We start from the raw sequence: 21,009 nt of genomic DNA, 5'->3' as shown, positions 1-21,009 counted from the left end.
AGATGCACAACCCTAGAGTGTGTAAGTGCAATTGTGTTACTATCTGTGTGTGTTGCTATGATTTAATCTGTTTTGGTGTGTGTTTATGTGTGGGTGTGAGAGAAAGAGAGAGAGAGAGAGAGAGAGAGAGTGATGCACATAAAGAGAAAGAGAGAGTTAGTGTGTGTGTGTTCTGTCAACCCCAATGTGTGGCTTATTTATTTTGTGTATTTTTGGGGTCACTTGCCGAGCTGTCAGAAAAGTAATTACAGGAGTGTCTGAGCTGTCTGGGATGGAGGGAGAGAGTGGTGGGAGGCAGGCGAACGGATGGGATCTACTCACTGTCGTGGAAAATAGGATTCATTTTAATGATGAATTGAAGATAGTGGGTTTTTTAATATAGGGATTAATAAATGTGACGAAATGCTCAGAATTCCGGATAAGGTATTGGCACAACTTTGATGGTGAACACGTTGCATAAACAGAAAATTGGTGGGCTGGGTGACAGCTTATGCATTGACAGGTCCCTTACTAACCAAGGTGGTGTTCAGTTGGGTACACCGTACCAAAACGTTTTGAAATGGAAAACAAAACAAATCTGTTTTTCCGATTGGACAGGTTCAGGTAGTACATCCCCATTTCGAAACATTTCAAAATGTTGTTTTACCTACTGAACATGACCCAGAAGGCTTGGCTGCTTGTCATCCTATAGGGCCACATTATTCACGTGGGAGGGATAAACAACATGGTTTATCTTCTCATCAAGGGGGGTTGGTTTCATTAGAAAAGACACACGACAGCAAAGTCATAGAATGTCACTGGAAAATGGGAAGATATGAGATTGACATATTATGCAACGCATTCCCATTCAAAGTTTAAGGAGATTAAATTTGAGGTCTTTTAAGTCAGCCGGGGCTAGGTCATCTGCTTAATAAATGGGTGATAAGACTAACAACCGTCACGCCAGCCAATCGGAATTTAGAGGCTCAGCAGGCAGATGTTAAACCATTGGCTAGGCACCGGTTGTCCAACATATTTTCATCAAAACACTGAACTGTCACTTACGGTAGCAATGGATAAACCACACACTCCGGGGTGTAGTTTACCCTAGGTACAGATCTGGGATCAGCTTCCCCTCCCCCAATCCTAACCTTAACCAATAGTGAGGTTTAATGAGGCAAAAAAGATCAGCATCCAGGGGCAAATTCAACCTACACCGATAAACAACATATTTATTCCTTAAAGGAATATTAATTATGTATGTTTTACCAGATGTGTATTGGTACTGTGTAGGTGTGTAGTATTCAGCTACTGTAGGCCACAAACTAAACATGGTCATTTCAAACTCACAGTATGTCGAGGTGTTTCCATTTGGGAGGAATACAATTAAGAGGTGTGAGTAGGTGTGGGAATAATGTGAGATATTGCAGCCCGGTAAATATATTTTCTTATAGAAGGCTTCATGGTTTCCATACTAATGAGTTTGGCCAATGTACCAAGCTCATATTCATTTAGTTCAGATTTAAAGGGTACAACATTTAAACGTTTAACCCATCATTCTTTGGAAAATGACACACTATCTAGTCCATCTTAATATTCTATTGTAATTATGGGGATATTCAGTACCATACAAACAAGCGAACACTCACCCTACTGTAATGCACCCAGTCTTCCTTTCCAAAGATAATCATCCTTTACATTTTTTTTGCGTTAATCGTACTGTATATAACGTTGTAATTAATAACTTAATCAAGAAAAAAACACCCACACCCTTCCCCCAATCTCCCGCCATTTGTCAAACAGACAGCATAGTGCCATGCTACCAAAAAGTCTTTGTCTACCTATCGGTAGCATTTTTAATGGGTCGACCTGTTTATCATTTTAAAGACCGCGAGTAGCTCATCATTAAATGGTGTCTTTATGAGGACTTCAAAAGCTACAAGGCATAATGCATTCAATCCATAGAGATAAATAGAGATCGCTACTTGGAAATAACAAATGTTTGCATGGACATTGCCAATGAGGACTTTCACCATTTTAAAGTAGTCAACTGGGTGGGACTCCTCATGGTTTAAGGAAGGATCACATAATTCTATCGCGATCATCAGGAGGGATCAGCCAATTAATTAGACTCATGAAACAACATTCCATAACTTCAGGTGGCAGTAAATCGCCAACCTTGCCTTTATACCTGTTCAAACAACACACTCCAGGTGGCGGTATTCACCCTTTTAGTTTGTTTACCAACTAATAGAAGAGGTAGAAGAAGATTTACTACTTCAAAATGGAGATGGCCCATAGAGATAGATAGAGGACTCATTTTTGTATCTGAGCCATTATAGCGTCTGTGACAGCACGGCTGCGCCATGGAGGCTATCTCCATTTTAACATTGGACCAGAGCTAGCTAGCTAGCTAACAAGCTTGTGAAATGCAGAGTGGCACCTGAATTCAAATAAAAACACTTCTTACCCTTTTGTAGCTAATACATCCAAAGTGAAACTTGATAACTGTAGTAACCTTAACTAGCATTGAAAAAGTGAATCCATTCTTCTCAAATAAAAAAATGTCTCCTTCATTTCTGAATCATGCTTTTAACATCAGTAGGCTACAGTAGCCTGTGCTTTGGAGGGTCAGGAGTAGGTAGCCTACACACGCACGCAGACACACTGGAATAGATTTTCAGCTGGCAGGCAGACACTGGAATACATTTCTGAGTGACAAGAGTGTCCGTTTTTTGTGAGACTGGAAAAAAATGCCCAGAACATAAAATAACATTATTAACTGGCTCCCATGCTTTTAAAATAACTGAACTGTTCCGGAACATTATAGATCACTTTCGTTCCTGGTTCTGATTCTGTTCCTCGAAAAATTACATTTTCAGGTTTTCGGTTCTGTTTCCTGATCCGGTTACAACCCCTGCTGATAACTGCAAAATGGAGCCCAAACCCTTCATAATTGGTTTCCTATATGCAGGATACCCACTGGGCACAGACGTCAGTTCAACATCTAGTTTTGATTTACATTTGGTTGAGTTGTCAACTAATGTGAATTCAAAGTGAAATCAGCAAAACATTTCACCGTTGCATTGGATTTAGGTTAAAAGTTGGATGAAAAAAATAGAAAATTCTCTTACATTGATGACTTTTGAGAAAATCCAATCATTTTTCCACGTTGATTCAACTTCATCGGTTGAAATGACGTGAAAACAACGTTTATTCAACCAGTTTATATGAGAAGGTAGAAAAAAGGAGGGGGAAACCTCCTCTCTGTATATCATGACGCTATGAGTTTTCTCTCCAGTTTTCTTAATTAGCGTTCGCATTCCAACACCTAATGGAATTCGACTGCACTATATGGTTTGTTAGCCTGTTAGCCACTTAGTATTCCTTGAGGAAAATCATTGAGAATAGCCCTGGAATCACTTCCAACTAAGACCTCTCTCACGCTCGTATAGGACACAGAGAGCGTACATGCAGACACTTCGACCGTGTCCTGTAATCCTTGTGTCCTGGCAGAACTTTCAGTCTGTTTCCCCCCTATCTGGGTCACCTCATCAGTTCCCTACTGTGTGGTGCACAGGCTTGTCTCTCCAAAACAAAATCACCTGGGGGTCTAATTGGAGGTGGAGGGAAGATGATAATCCCCACACATGCCCTCCCCAAATTTGTGGCACTGTGTGTTTGCTATGGACAACACTTGGAATCCTGCTGCTAGGCCATCCCTGGCTTGTATCCTTATGCCCCAAAGCTCAAAATCAAAAGGCCCCTTTCGAAAATAATGGAGTTGGCACCTGGGGCTTGCCCAAAGCACCCCGGCAGGCTCCAACAACCCTTTGATACTCCTGAAGTGGTGGCCATCATTACAGTGGACCTCTGGTGGGACACTGAATTCACTTTGAACCTTAGATAATTACCGGCACAGAAAAAGGTTTGATGGGATTGGAACTTAGGACCAAATGGATTTATTTGCAAACCCGCTCAGTATGGATCCGGAAATGGACAGCCTGGCGCTTTGACATCCTTTTCTCTAGCGCACAGTCCAGAACAGTGCAACACAGTGCCAGTGTAGGGTCCTAGTTTTGCATTCAAAGTGCCCAGGAAGTGGATCAGGGACAGCAGCTGTCGTGCATTGGGGGCTTTTTGTCTGTCCAAGTGGTTCTGTGAATACATTTTTCTCTTTCTACAATATCTGATGGTGGATTCTGGTGAGCAGCTGAAGTAAGGTGCAGTGGTGCCCGGGGCTACAACAAGCCGTAACCCACATGGTTTACCCAACCCACACCCCCCTCAGGGCCTTAAGTACAGTAGTCCGTACACAACAGGCCAGGGCCCCATGTGAAGAAAGTAGTGCTGAGCGATTAAACAAAATTTGTTTATTTTATTTTTTTACCCACTTTCATGGTATCCAATTGTTAATAGTTACTCTCTTGTCTTGTCGCTACAACTCCCGTACGGGCTCGGGAGAGACAAAGGTCAGGAGTCATGCATCCTCCGAAACACAACCCAACCAAGCCGCACTGCTTCTTAACACAGCACGCATCCAACCCGGAAGCCAGCCGCACCAATGTGTCGGAGGAAACACCGTACACCTAGCGAACTGGTTAGCGTGCACTGAGCCTGGCCCGCCACAGGAGTCACTAGTGTGCGATAAGACAAGGATATTCCTTGAACCGACATCGGTTCAATGATTTGAATTCCATTTGTTTTCTTTTCTGTAAGCTTATTAATGTGCACAGTTTTTCTAGAGATAAATCAGACCAGCCTGAACTGTGTGATGTAGTAGGGAGTTGTAGTTTCCAACAGGCAAATATTCTACATCGTTTAGCACATAAAATGTGGTAATTAACTACAATGATCATAATCCATTGCACATCTACTTGTCCGGTCTGAGGGGATATAGAGAGCAGCTGTTGCTTCGCCAGGTACCAATACCTGAAAATAAATGATCCAGTCATAAAAGTATGTCTTATTTACTTTGAAGAACTGCAAAATAGTAATTTTGTCAGACAACATACTGTATGCAGTCGCTCTATAGAAATTTGTTGACTTGGAATGAAAAAAATAAGTCAAATGAAACACATGTATGATACACAACAACTGAAATATTTTTTTAAAGTAAAGTAATGTGAATTAAATGATGGTTAAGAAGTGATCAGCAGTCACGAACAGTCACTACCATCATGGGACTTTAATTCGTTATTTTATTCTGTGTTGTTACAGTATTCAACCCAAATAATCGAAACTGAAAACCGCGATTGTTTTTTTGAATAATCGAACAGAGACTTAACCCGACCTCGAAAAGCACTAATTGCTCAGAACTAGAAGCAAGAGGAGTGTTTGGGAAAATTACGCAGCTAATGTGTTATTGTGTAGCAGTGACTCTACATGCTAACAGCTAGCTAGCCTAAAACACAGCTTTTCAGATCCTCGTGTTGGACCGAATCGTAGTTTCTCGGTCATAATGACACATTGAAGATGTTATCTGTTTTGTTTTTTTTAAACCTGCAGGTTTGTGCCACATCTAGAACGGTGATGCAAACAGCTTTTGTCACTCAGTTGAGGCATGAACAAATACGATACGATACCTTAACTAGCGCCTCGTTCACAGGTTTGATGTTTTCCGTCAATGTTTTTTGGAGGAGAAGTTGCAACTAACATTGGAGACGGCGAAACTTCACAAATGAAGGATGGCGTAATCGGATTGACAACATGACAGCGAACAACTCCGCCTTGGGGGGGTTCTGTCTGGCTCCACGACCACCGTGGCTGGTCCTGTCATCTCTCTTCATGCCACTAGCTGTGTGGGCCGTGTTGACATCCCATTGTGACAACACCCATGGTGTTTTGTCATCGCGGCTTCCTCAGCTTCCCGAGGAGAGACTGTGAGTGCACCGGACAGGTACATGCACAGCGCAGGGTCCTCAAAGCTGCGACACGCAATGGTATAGCGGTCCGTAAAAATTGACTAGCAGCCCGGCAAATTGAGATTGAGACCGTAAACTAGGGAGGATGAGCAACTTTGGTGGATTTGTTTTGTGGCATGTTCCGTGAGTAGGTGGGATGTACGATTCATGTCTATCTGAGTACTGTTAAACCACAGCGCTATCACACCCTAGGATTCGTCTTATTGTGCCGAACACTAAGATAAATAAATAGGGAATTGGAAGAACTTGACAATTGTTTTCCGTTTCCATGAATATAACAGTGAAAGTCCTTTCCTGAGGTCACGCAAGAAGAGCCCACGCAAGTAGTTTGTCGCAGTTAGAAAAATGTCAATGTGCACAGAACTAAAATCTCACCCTTGTCTGAAGAGTTCTGTCTGAATACAGACACAGAGAAGCACCCTGACCTGACAGTCTGTCTGCAAGGCCAAAACCTGCACTGAGAGAAAAAGAGACAGAGTCCCAGAAGATGGAACAAGTTAAAAGCACTTTCTGAAATGTCAAGAGTTAGGTAAGTGCCTTGAAATACCTGTGGTAATGTGAATCTCTTCGGTCTGCATTTGGGTTCTTTCTTCTCTTCTCTGGCACTGGTCCGCCTCGTATGATAGCTTTGACTCCTGTGATTTATTAACTAGTGACAATGACAGTTCACGAGGGGCAGCTTACTGCAGAATCAGCTTTCACTTATACTGCTTCCAACTGTAGGTTTTGTTTTGTCTAGTTAGTCTTTTGTGGTCATCTTCTGTATTCCGTTGTTGCTTTGCATTATTATGTCTGCTGGTGTGAATTGGTCGAATGCCAGATGTTTACATATTACATTTAGGATAACATATTGCTTTTATATTAGAGGTCGACCGATTAATCGGTATGGCCGACTAGTTAGTGCCGATTTCATAACAATCGGTATCTGCATTTTTGGACACCGGTTATGGCCGATTACATTGCACTCCACGAGGAGACTGCGTGGCAGGCTGACTACCTGTTACGCGAGTGCAGCAAGGAGCCAAGGTAAGGTGCTAGCTAGCATTAAAATTATCTTATAAAAACAATCAATCTTAAAATAATTACTAGTTAACTACACATGGTAGCTTGTCCTATGTTGCATATAATCGATGCGGTGCCTGTTAATTTATCATCAAATCACAGCCTACTTCGCCAAACGAGTGATGATTTAACGAGCGCATTCGCGAAAAAAAAGTACTGTCATTGCACCAATGTGTACCTAACCATAAACATCAATTCCTTTCTTAAAATCAGTACACAATTATATATTTTTAAACCTGCATATTTAGTAAATATTGCCTGCTAACATGAATTTCTTTTAACTAGGGAAATTGTGTCACTTCTCTTGCGTTCCGTGCAAGCCGTCAGGGTATATGCAGCAGTTTGGGCTGCCTGGCTCGTTGCGAACTGTGTGTTCCATTTCTTCCTAACAAAGACCGTAATTATTTTGCCAGAATTGTACATAATTATGACATAACATTGAAGGTTGTGCAATGTAACAGCAATATTATGGAACGGTTCCGTATTTCACTGAAAGAATAAACGTTTTGACCTTATTAATGGCTCATATTTCTGTGTGTTCTTATATTATAATTAAGTCTATGATTTGATAGAGCAGTCTGACTGAGCCGTGGTAGGCAGCAGCAGGTTCGTAAGCATTCATTCAAACAGCACTTTCCTGCATTTGCCAGCAGCTCTTCGCTGTGCTTCAAGCATTCCGCTGTTTATGACTTCAAGCCTATCAACTCCCGAGATTAGGCTGGCAATACTAAAGTGCCTATAAGAACATCCAATCGTCAAAGGTATATGAAATACAAATGGCATAGAGAGAAATAGTCCTATAATTCCTACAATAACTACAACCTAAAACTTCTTACCTGGGAATATTGAAGACTCATGTTCAAAGGAACCACCAGCTTTCATATGTTCTCATGTTCTGATTAAGGAACTGAAACGTTAGCTTTTTTGCATGGCAAATATTGCACTTTTACTTTCTTCTCCAACACTTTGTTTTGCATTATTTAAACCAGATTGAACATGTTTCATTATTTATTTAAGACTAAATTGATTTTAGTGATGTATTATATTAAGTTAAAATAAAAGTGTTAATTCATTATTGTTGTAATAGTCATTATTTCAAATATATATATAAAAATCGTCCAATTAATCGGTACCGGCTTTTTTTTGGTCCTCCAATAATCGGTATTGGTATCGGCGCTAAACAATCATAATCGGTCGACCTCTAGTTCATATGTTACTAGATGGTAATACGTGCTCACGTTGCCTCTAGTGGATGGTATTGAAGGTATCTCCCTACTAGATGGTAATGCGTGCTCACGTTGCCTCTAGTGGATGGTATTGAAGGCATCTCCCTACTAGATGGTAATGCGTGCTCACGTTGCCTCTAGTGGGTGGTATTGAAGGCATCTCCCTACTAGATGGTAATACGTGCTCACGTTGCCTCTAGTGGATGGTATTGAAGGTATCTCCCTACTAGATGGTAATGCGTGCTCACGTTGCCTCTAGTGGATGGTATTGAAGGCATCTCCCTACTAGATGGTAATACGTGCTCACGTTGCCTCTAGTGGATGGTATTGAAGGCATTTCCCTACTAGATGGTAATGCGTGCTCACGTTGCCTCTAGTGGATGGTATTGAAGGCATCTCCCTACTAGATGGTAATACGTGCTCACGTTGCCTCTAGTGGATGGTATTGAAGGCATCTCCCTACTAGATGGTAACACGTGCTCACGTTGCCTCTAGTGGATGGTATTGAAGGCATCTCCCTACTAGATGGTAATACGTGCTCACGTTGCCTCTAGTGGATGGTATTGAAGGTATCTCCCTACTAGATGGTAATACGTGCTCACGTTGCCTCTAGTGGATGGTATTGAATGCAGCTCCTGACATCCTGGGGACCTGAATAGAATATTGAAGTGATCTCGCTGATACTCTACACTGCCTGCATTAACATATTGTTTCAGCATGCTTTCCAAATGCTGTCCATTTTCCTGTCTAAGCCATTTGTTTTATGGTCCGCTCTTGAAATAGCCTTAGTAGAGAGGAGAGAACAGATTAACTCTGGAGAGGCATGCCTCATCATCCACGCCTGTCACCAGCCCTCATTCACAAACACTATATCTGCAAATCCAATAATGTCACGAGGGACATCACTCATGTTTCTCTCCTATCTCGCCCCCTCTCTCTTTCTCTCTCTCCCTCTCTCTTTCTCCCTGTCCATCTCTCTCTCTCTCTCTCTCTCTCTCTCTCCATTTTGCTCTCTCTCTCTCTTTCTGTCTCTCTCCCTCTCTTATATGAAGGACCCAGATTACAGTGAGTGCCATAGAGAGACGACACACTCATTTTTTTTTTGCGTCCACATTTGTCTCAGTACAGTAGCTCCATCTCACCGTTATGTGTTTGACTCTGATCTGTCACATTGGTGCTGTGAGGGAGTTGGAGCCATCGTAATCCAATTTGATCATTGTTGTGCTGGTGGCAGCGGTGGGATATTTTGGGTGAATTCCAACTAGACCTTGTTAAATGCCCGCCATGCCCAATCTGTGACACATGCCAATTCTATAACACCATCATTGACTTAAATAAGCCAGTGTTTCCACATTGCCTTTGTGAAAGAAACACTTGAATTATTAACCATTCTATCGATGCCTAAGTACAGAAGGTGAACGTTACATGTGAAGTTACAATTCATGAACGTCAGATATGCATTCTCCAACGTCTTTTTCTATGGGCACAAGCACTGTTCATGACACAAACTGTTCACACCCCTCTTGTTTTGCATATTCAATGCTTATTTCCTGAATTTGTACATGCTCGCTGCAAACATATACATTTTGCCATAGGGTGGAGGATTTATGTGCTGTTTTAAAGCTAATTCCCTGCAATGTATGTCTTATGTGATTTCATCTGATATCTGAGTGACTCAAACTTTACAACAAAATCAAAACATTAGATGACATGGGCTAAATAAATAGATAGCTCTCTCTACAATGACTGACTGAACAAGAGAAAAACCTCTGATGCACTACCCAATTTTGAAATTGCACCTTTTACTATTACAACATTCAAGAGTACTGTAAGTTGAATGTTCCTTTTTCATTTGGTCATCTCCCCTAGTTTGGGAACCACTGGCATACATTATCATAGATTAGCTATCTAGCCTATGCATAATAATCTGCCAGGGGCAATAGAGTTAGGGCCCTTGGGACCTTCTCCCACTTGCTGACACTTCGACCTTGGTGCCTCGCTGACCCTCAAGTTGTGGAGTTTACACTTTGACCCTAGGCGTTGAAATTCACACCTCATTAGCGGAGCATAACCGTGAGGCTACAGTTGGCCGGCGCCGACGTGCTTGGACTCACTCTGACTCGCTCTACCTGCTGTCCTTCAAAAAGGGCACGCCGCTCGAGATATTCAAGTTATCTTTCCATGCTGCTCCATTGAAAACATTTATCTCCACTGCCTGCCACAGAAAAAGACCAGAGGTTATTCCCTCATGCCTAAATCCTTATCGAAGTCAGTGGCAAGTGAGTGAAAAATTAAAACTTGGAAGAGCTGGGCTGTATCTCCCCTTAAGCCAAATTAATACTTTGAGTGGTGTGTCAATCAGCGGGTCTAGCCTCCACGGTGACAAGAGCCGATAGAAGCCAGGCCTCAGGGCACTTGAATGCCAGTCGAGCTGGCTGTAGGGCTCTATCTCACAACCTTGTCAAGGTCTAGGCTCTGTATGAACACTCCAAGCAGCTCAAATAGTCTAAACCCTTGCCCAGGCTTTGCTTTAGCGAGTCTCACGTTTAGGGGTAGTGCAATCTTGGTCTTAGAGGTCTTAAAGGCAAACTCCTCGACCCTTGCTGTTTCCACCCTTAAGCTCTCACGCCATAGCTTGAGAAACATCTCTTTGTTTTAGCCGCCAGACCTTCTGTTAAGTCTCCTCGTCCAGCTACAATAGCAGGTGCACAACGCAGGTGGACATAATCCTCTTACAGAGGGCTCCTGGATGACAGATCCAGGAGGACAAAGCTTCATTTATTGCAGGAAAGGTCTTCGGCCATGAAAGAATTTCTGGTATGCTACGAGGGAGAGGGGAGAAAGAAAGAGAGGGAAGGCCCCGGGCAGACCTGGGTTTTGTTGTGCTTGCGTGTCTGTGCCACCGGCGTCCCGGAGAGAGTGACACATTTCCCAGAAGCGTCTGTCGACTGATCTGTGTGATAGATCGTGGCTGGAAGTCAAGGAGTGATGGGTGTGGAAAGACGATACTTCAGCGCTACTGCAATGTTGCTGAGTCGTTGTAGCGATGTTGTCGAAACGTAGTACTTGCTGCCTTTATGTTTAGCTCATGTCTGACACAAGAGGAACTCCTCACTAACAGGACCAGGTTTATGACACACATACAGTACTGTAGGCACTGTAGGGGAAAGCTGTTAACTGCCTGATTGAGTAAATTCAATCTTTGCCTTTACGCATACATCAGAAGATCTGTCGGGCAAACGCGGGGAAAAACACTGACTTTGCATAATTAAAGCAAACTTGGAACTAACTAGCGTGTGTTTGCGTGTGCGAGCCTGAGCGTGGTCCTGTCAGAATATAATGAGAGATTTGTTCTCATCCTCCTTCTCTGTGTGAAGTGGCATGTCATGCACTCACTTCACTTGCTGGTGAGTCAATGACCAAAAGCCCCCTCTTTTGCCTCACCTGTGGAATGTTTTTGGATAATGAATAAAGATTATAAAAAATAAACAAATGATGTTTCTATGTCAAACGGTTTTTGTTATATTTCAATCTTCTGTGATGTATATGAAGTTTAATGTTGGGATGCAAACTCAAAATTGAAAACATTTCAACTGTATATCTGCCATGGTATGGGTGCCTTCTTTTTTGTTGTTGTAGCCCATAACCATGTGTGTGAGGAGTATACTTGTGTTTCAAAGTAGATTTGTTTAAGACTACCAATAAACAGTCTAAAAACCAACTTCTCATTTAGAAAACACCCTATGTGGCATCAATATGAATCAGAAACATTTATTCTACTGTGTCGTGACATGACTATCGATTAATGTGATGACGGTTATTTTATCAAATCAATTAACTATGTTTAATTATTATGTGAATAAATTAATCATCATAACACCAACTCATTAGCAATCTTGGGGCACCATGGAAAAAGTTTGTTTAATGAGTTACCGTTTCACGAATGAACTCAATAATATATTGTTAAAAATCGTTATCATACCATCATCCATTAATAATTATTACCTCGTATCAGTCTCATTCTGAACGTCGTTGACTTCAAATCTGCACGAACCCTAGTCTAAGTTATGATTATTCAGGGTACACCGATTTACACACCCGGCATGTTTTGGTCTAATGTAAATGTTGTTAGCGGTCCTTTTATGCACTTGCCTTGGAGGGCGGATACTTCACGTTGCCACAATGTCTGTGCTCACGTGGGCGTAGTTACTGACTTGGCAAATGTTTCTTAGGAAAAACAATTATCTAATTTAGAAGGCTAGGATCACATTTCATCTTCTCACAAATAGTCTCATATTTAATCATATAAAGTCCACAACATTTAGGTGTAAATCTGATAACTGGGACGTACGTATACATTGGTAAAGTTACTGTTATTTAGTTATACCGTCCTTAATGATATCACAAAACAACAACTGATTTGACATGATTATTGTTTGGAGTCCCACCAACCATTTCCCACACTATTTATGATGTAAATATTGTTTCAATGTCCAACCTTCTGTTGTTAATGTACTGCAAAGTATCTCTCTGTTTTAATACCCAGACATTCCATTCTCCATACTGCAAAGGGCCAGAGAGAAAAGTTTACGACTGGTCGTTAAAGTCATCAACCGGCCCAATTTCCACCCCTTCCTCTCTGGTGGGAGAGAGGGGGGGGGGGGTGCACTCTTTGATCCTCACCCAGAAGGGAAAGTCATGACAACTGTCAAAACTGACTACCAAGTGTAAATAGGATAATTTTGGTCATATAGTCAGTCTTGTCCAAAATGTATTTTCGTGAGACTTGTGGTAGTCATGACTGCATCACAATGTAAATGAAGGTTGGGTTGGTTTCAACATTTCAATCCTGTCCACATGCCCAGAGCTGGCAGCACACAAGTAATTATGAATTCAGAGTGCAGATGCACACCGGAGATGGAAGATGAAGCGAGACACCACACTTGCCGATTATTTTGTAAAATTTATGGTTAAATGAAAGTTAATAAATGAAGTTGACCAGAACCAGCTGCTATTACACTGGTGTCTATGGGAGACACACCCAATTAAGCAGACTGGAACGTAATACATTTTTTTCAATAGCTAATGGCCTGAGTGAACTATCTTCATTTATCCACCATCTTTGCTGCATGCGACCCAATCGTAATGTCTGTGGTAAATTTGGGTTGACTTTGGATATCCGTATGGGGCTAGTTAGGGACCATCATTAAATTACACAATGTACATGGGAGAATATGCTAAACTTTCAATAGCTCCAAATGTCAATGACTTTAAAACCTAAAAACAACTATAAATTGTAGAAATTCATACACAAATAAACTAAAAGGTGTGCAACATGAAAATATTGTCAAATTTACATTGTGTAATTGATTGATGGTCCTTAACTAAGAAACAAACAAAGAAACATACACACACACACTGACATTGACACACTGACATGCACACACTGACATACACACTTACACAAGCATATGCAGATTCAAAGGCATTGTTTTTCTGTCACCATAAGCACCTAGTTGTCAAAGTAGTAGCCTTGAAGCAGATTGCTGTGTTGTGAGGTATGCAAAATGGTATATGTAAATAAATTAGTCAAGCCTTTCTGTCTGAAAGAATGGAAACACAATTACCTGTCCGTCCATTCAGCCGCTTATTCAGTGACATTAACATAGTGTTTGTCTTGATGACTTTGATTGTGCTCATTGTGATAGGATAGAATAGTTTCTAATTTCCATGATCTTTGTTCTCTCTCTCTCTCTCTCTCTCTCTCTCTCTCTCTCTCTCTCTCTCTCTCTCGCTCTAGGAAACATCTTTGTGGTGAGCCTGGCCGTGGCCGACCTGGTGGTGGCCATCTACCCCTACCCTCTGGTCCTCACCTCCATCTTCCACAAAGGCTGGAACCTGGGATATGTCCACTGCCAGATCAGCGGTTTTCTCATGGGCGTCAGCGTCATCGGCTCCATCTTCAACATCACCGGCATTGCCATCAACCGCTACTGTTATATATGTCACAGCCTTAAGTACGACAAGCTGTACAGCGACAAGAACTCAGTGTGTTATGTCCTACTAATCTGGGCGTTGACCATTGTGGCCATCGTGCCGAATCTCTTTGTGGGTTCGTTGCAGTATGACCCCAGGGTGTATTCGTGTACGTTCGAGCAGTCTGCGAGTTCGGCGTACACCATCGCCGTGGTCTTCTTCCACTTCATCCTACCGATCATGATCGTCACTTACTGCTACCTGAGGATCTGGATCCTGGTCATTCAGGTTAGGCGACGTGTCAAACCGGACAATAGACCGAAACTGACGCCACACGACGTGAGGAACTTCGTGACTATGTTCGTGGTGTTTGTGCTGTTCGCCGTGTGCTGGGCACCGCTCAACTTCATTGGGCTGGCAGTGGCCATCAACCCAGAGGTGGTGGTGCCTCTCATCCCCGAGTGGCTCTTCGTGGCGAGCTACTTCATGGCCTACTTCAACAGCTGCCTTAATGCCATCGTATACGGGGTGCTCAACCAGAACTTCCGGCGCGAGTACAAGCGCATTGTGGTGTCGGTCTGCACGGCGCGAATCTTCTTCCACGGCAGCTCCAACGACGCGGCCGAGCGGCTCAAGAGCAAGCCGTCGCCGCTCATCACCAACAACAACCAGGTCAAGTTGGAGTTGGTGTGAGAGGACCAGCTGGTCCCAGTGAGCTCCCTACCCCTCCCCCATGGTGCGAACCCATCGATGTCTATACATCTGTAAGGTGGAAGGAAGCAATATGGCGGAAGCTCAAGCTGCCCCATTTCGCTTCTTGTACCTATCCAGTACACTGCAGATCTACAAACATTGGAGGAGTTAAGGAGCCCAGGGGAAGGGGTAGGGAGCGATTTGGGACCGGGTGATACTAACACACACGCATGAACAAAGGGGGAGGGAGGCTTAAGGGAACCAACGTGACATAAAATAGCAAGATTAGTTTAAGAAATCCAAGTGAACGGAGAACAATTACCAAATACAAAAACAAAACTTTCTGAACCGTCCGTGATTTGTGCTATCTTCACCTCCTATACAGTCAAAGCGAAACGGGGAAAATGTATCTTTTGTCTTTTGCAAAAACCACTTTTGTTCGTTTTTTTGGTACTTAAAAAAGTGATAATGTACTTTTGTTTTCATGTTTACAGTGATGATAACAGTGACTCTATGTATGACATATTATATGTTTTTATTTTATATGAAGTATATGTTCTATAGATGTACGAGAATATATATCAGGTTCATTTCACCAACATCAATAATCTGATGAAATAAAATGACTAGGGTTGCAAAATTCCTGTAACTTCTCAAAATGTACAGGTTTTTCAGAAATCCCAGTTGGAATATTCCCAGAATCAGGAGGGAATAAGCAGCATTCAAAATTAATAGAAAATCTGCATTTTGCAAACCTACAAATGACAAATATATCATTCCGTGAAAGCCAGAAAAATTCTGCAATGTCTGATCACAAACATTACCAAAAGCATTTGTTAAAGATTTGACCGATGTTAATGATCAGTTTTGTTGGGGTGTGACACTGTTACACTCCTTCCTTTGGAGGAGGAAGCAATATGTTTGGATTGCTGCTGTTTCGCGATGCCCTGCAAAACTGTTCCCATCATTCAGTGGAATATGTTTGTAAGTATGGGATTTCTCTCTCTCTCTCTCTCTCTGAGCTCCTTGTATGCATGGATCTGAAGAATCTTTAATATGCAAAATAAAGGATCAGATGCAGATGTGTGCAACTATTTCAGTACAGCACAACAACACACAAGCACACACATATTGCAGTCCGGTTTGTTCAAATCCAATGTCATCTTTTTGTTGTTGTTGATATTTTCTTGGAAATTTCATGCATGTTATATCGATGCATAATGAAGTATACTTAGTAAAGACATTTGGGTAAAATGGATTACCTTGCTATTAGCCAGTAGATTTTCACAGCTCAGCAGGTTCCTTAGGACTTATTTGAAGAAAGCGTTTGTCCAACTGCACTCGCTAAGACAAATACACTTTCAAACCCACTGATTACACTTTAATTGCCTTTAGAAAACAAACCAATCTGTCTCAGGCTGGGGCCGTATCGATGCGCAACGTTAATTGATGTCCCCCAACTTGGCTGAGGTCCTGGCTCCACAACCCTATTCTTTGGCCCAGAAACCAGAGATCAACAATGACGGCGGTGCTACAAATCTGCCCAGGTAATATGTGATTCGACCTGGCCCATGCTAAGGTTCAATCACTAACAGTAGCTGTAAACCAACTAAATATCTATCCTAGCTGGAATTGTAAAAATTATTATGGTGAAATGGACTATATCAGTTTGGATTCCAGGCTACTAGAAACCAGTACTGAAAGAAGACTGTATTCGTTATCTCTCATGGCAAAAGTAAATTCGTTTAACACTGTCAATGATATAGTTTGCTAGCTTTCAGGTATTCCAGCTCTAACAAACCAGATTTTCCATCAAACATTTGAACATACTTCCTGGGAATGGGACTCTAGAACATTCTAGAACACAAATTCACAAATGCTATAAAGCTATAGAAACCTCTGATTATTCACAGTTAAGGGTACATACACATTTTTCACGACGTCTCCATTACTTTTAACCACATTTCCATGACTTATTATAGCCGTTAAAAAGTAAAGCATTATTGACACTGGAAAGCTGCTGTGTCTGATCCCATGCAGGTCTACCATCTCCTGCCATTGTTCCCTTGATCAAGGCACGTAAAACCCTCCACAAAGTAGAACTGCACTGTTAGTCACATGCTGTCAATATGTGGTCAACCCTCCTTCTGGAGAGCTCGCTTTTGGCTTTTGATCCAGTCCTGAAACACCCGAGGCTGCTTAGCAAGGTCATGTTGAGCAGCTGATGTTTAGGCTACAATTCGGTTAGACCAGCGCTGGAACAAAAGCCTGTACACCCAGTAGCTATCCTGGAGGATGGTTGCCACCCTTGATATAAAATATTGCAACATTGCAATCAACTACTTTTGTCTTTCTAAAATAATCCCCTCATTCAATGAATCAGAGATCAAATGGACAAGGCAGGTTACTTTAAAAGCGAGGTATCTAGCTAGACATGTTTAAATATCAGTCTCAAATATTCGTGTTTGAGGGGAGATCTATGCGCAGCAAGGTATTTGTCAATTAGGCTATTCTCAGAATATTTTTGGACGTTGTCGCAATTACATGGCTGCTGTTTAATAGAGTGGAATCCCAGCGTTCCAACGGACCCCGATTTTATTAAGGCTGTCTACAGTGCCGGTGGAAAAGAAACAACGACATGAATGTTTAGTTAGCGATTGTTAACTAGAGCGAGAGCTACTGCAAGTTATGTTTTGAATTGGCTATCTAGTTAGTCTGTTGTCTGTCATTATGTTTTACCTGCCGCTAAAATGTTGCGATCTCTCTCCTGGGGCAACGGGCCATTCGCACTAGCACACACAGACACACACTGAAGGGTCATTATTTTAACCTGCCGCTAAAATGTTGCACTCTCTCTCCTGGGGCAACGGGCCATTCGCACTAGCACACACAGACACACACTGAAGGGTCATTATGTTAATGGTATGACGTGTCATTTTGTTGTGATTGATCATCTTTAAAAGTGTGCCTTCATGAATTTCATTAACAAAAATGATTAAACAAATTTTCCATTACTTTTCATGACCTTACACACCATCGTTGGCAACTTGGAACAGCGCACCATGTGCATTCAGGATGGTGCATTTTCAGTCTGTGCAATCTCGAACATCCTGCTGTCACGCACAGATTTATAGACGAGGAGCAAATAAACTTGAATAAAGCGGATTCGTGAAATCAATGCCCACTTTCAGTATTCAATGCAGATCCCATCCTCATTCCGCTTTGATCAATCTTTTCTGCATGTCAATCTGGGCCGGCTATGGGCTACTTTGTTTCATAGTGAGCAGTATTGCCTTTGTTTAAGGACCAATGTCATAGGCGGCTCGATTGTGTGCGACGCTGCTCACCCCCCTTGTCCTTGTTGTTGCCTGACGTGTGTGGGCAGCGGTGGTTCGTGGGCCACAGACAAAAGCAGCATAAACCGCCACAATTGCACTGGTTGCAAAAGGCTGAACTGAGCATTTGACATCCACTTGACGGACTCTGACCATCCAACACCATCCTCCACCCACTGAACCAACCAACTCCGAAAGAGCCAGGTCATCGTTCTCCCTACCTCTTCCCCACTTCCCTGTACAATCCCCCTGCTAATCCTGTGAGCTGTGTGTTGTAGGGAATTAATGAGCAGGACAGAGACTGGAGCAAATATACAAATCCCAGGGATATATGCCCTCCTCAAACAGATTTATACAGTGATCTGGTCCCCCTAGGGGACTTTTATAACCTCCCCTTGGCCCCAGGATCTACAACACACACACACACACACACACACACACACACACACACACACACACACACACACAGAAATGCACACACAGAGGTCTGGGAGGTGATGAGGGGGAAAACACAGTGTTACATGTTTTCCTCCCTCTGTGTGTGTGTGTTTGTGTGTGTGTTGTAGATCCTAGTGCCAAAGGAGGTTATAAAAGTCTGCAGGAAGGGACCAGATTACTGTATAATTCTGTTTGAGCAGGGCGTAAATCCCTGGGATTTTTATATTTGCTCCAGTCTCTGTCCTGCCTATTTTTTTCACTGAGCGTCTGTCCTCCTCGGGAGGCCAGGGAGAAGGGGGTGAAATGAACCGTAGGTGACTGACCATGGTGACTTGATTGTGGGATGACTGCTGGGAGGCTTGGCCCTGGCTCTGGATCAAATATTCCCCTGGCTGGTGTTCATCAGGCACAGAATGGAAGAAAGCAGACTGAAATAGGAAGGGACTAGCTGGTCTAATAGGAAATGCACATCTTCATTTTCCGTTGCAAAATGTGTTTACAATTTTCTGTTGCGTGCCCAAATGAACATGACCCTGGTCGGATCTGGGTGGGTGGAGTGTTCATCAGGGTGAAACGAGACAAAATAAATGTGTGATGATCTCACCACCAACCTGGGCTTCATTTCCCAGTGTTTCAAAGATAACCCTGAAGGAGCTGCAAAGCTCCACAGCAGAGATTGAAGTATCTGTCGACAGGACCACTTTAAGCTGTAAACTCCACAGAGTTGGGCTTTACGGAAGAGTGGCCAGAAAAAAAAATATTGCTTAAAGAAAAAATGTTAGCAAACACATTTGGGACTCCCCAAACATATAGTAGGTACTCTGGTCAGATGAGACTAAAATTGAACTTTTTGGCCATCAAGAAAAACCTGGTGCAAACCCAACACCTCTCACCACCCCGAGAACACCATCCCCACAGTGAAGCATGGTGGTGGCAGCATCATGCTGTTGGCATGTTTTTAATCGGCAGAGACTGGGAAACTGGTCAGAATTGAAGGAATGATGGATGGCTCTAAATTCAGGGAAGGTCTTGAAGGAAACCTGTTTCAGTTTTCCAGAGATTTGAGACTGGGGCGAAGTTTCACCTTCCAGCAGGACAATGACCCTAAGCATATTGCTAAAATTACACTTGAGTGGTTTAAGGGGAAACACCTAAATGTCTTGGAATGGCCTAGTCAAAGCCCAGACCTCAATCCATTTGAGAATCTGTGGTATGACTAAAAAATTGCTGTACACCAGCGGAGCCCATCCAATTTGAAGGAGCTGGAGCAGTTTTGCCTTGAAGAATGGGCAAAAATCCCAGTGGCTAGATGTGCCAAGCTTATAGAAATATTTTGCATCTTCAAAGTGGTCGGCATGTTGTGTAAATCAAATGATACAAACCCCCACAAAATCTATTTAATTCCAGGTTGTAAGGCAACAAAAAAATGAGAAATATATTTTTGATACTAAAAAGTCTACATAGATACTTCCATACATTTTTTCAACTGGTCCTGGGGACCTTCAGACGAGTCTTGTGGGGCCACTAACATGTACGTGTTTGTGAGAATCTCACCTTTCCACAGAGGGGTCATATTTTTGTGTGGCCCAAACTTTTCGGATGCTGCAGACAGAAGTTGGCAAATCGGCTGTAACAACTTCAGACGAGTCTCCTTACATTTTTGGAGGGTGTAGAGCAAAACGGAGAACGCCATCGTGTTCATGAGAGTCTCATCGTTCCACAGAGGGGCTGAACCGCTGGGACGCTACAGATCATTTTGTGAGAAGACCGATTTTCGGGAGTTCTCATGGTCTGACAAACACCGCTCTAGCTGTGTCACCTTTCACCGCAAATGCGGAAGTACGACAGGCGGATGCGGTGGATTGAGACACATCCAATGCAAAAAATGCAGATATAGTCTACACATTAAATAATTGACATTCACATGTTGGATTCACATATCAATTTCCACAAAATATCAAAGTTTGGACTAAATCAAAGGACTAAATAGACATTATCCTGACCAACTTGCCCTCCAAATACACCTCTGCTGTTTTCAATCAGGATCTCAGCGATCACTGTCTCATTGCCTGTATCTGCTATGGGTCCTCGGTCAAACGACCACCCCTCATCACTGTCAAACACTCCCTAAAACACTTCTGCGAGCTAGCCTTTCTAATCGATCTGGCCCGGGTATCCTGGAAGGATATTGACCTCATCCCGTCAGTCGGGGATGCCTGGTCGTTCTTTAAAAGTAATATTCTCACCATCTTAGATAAGCATGTCCCATTAAAAAAATGCAGAATTAAGAACAGATATAGCCCTTGTTTCACTCCAGACCTGACTGCCATTGACCAGCACAAAACATCCTGTGGTGGACAGCAATAGCATCGAATA

The 21,009-nt window shown here is 42.5% G+C and overlaps 1 protein-coding gene across 2 annotated transcripts in view; it reads left to right on the top strand.

The window, feature by feature from the left end:
• The window catches only part of mtnr1aa (melatonin receptor 1A a), a 58,514-nt gene extending 42,574 nt beyond the window's left edge, over nucleotides 1–15,940 (top strand). Inside the window, exon 2 of one of the 2 annotated variants that reach the window (XM_036989312.2) lies at nucleotides 13,992–15,940. In XM_036989312.2, the coding sequence (XP_036845207.1) occupies nucleotides 13,992–14,860 (869 nt within the window). In that variant the 3' untranslated portion in view covers nucleotides 14,861–15,940. 2 annotated transcript variants of the gene reach the window in all.
• The last annotated feature ends 5,069 nt before the right edge of the window (nucleotides 15,941–21,009 follow it).

The sequence above is a fragment of the Oncorhynchus mykiss genome, chromosome 10 (genome assembly GCF_057628025.1).
Source record: "Oncorhynchus mykiss isolate SJ-2025 chromosome 10, ASM5762802v1, whole genome shotgun sequence".
Lineage (NCBI taxonomy): Eukaryota > Metazoa > Chordata > Actinopteri > Salmoniformes > Salmonidae > Oncorhynchus > Oncorhynchus mykiss.
This window is presented reverse-complemented; position numbering and strand designations above follow the sequence as displayed.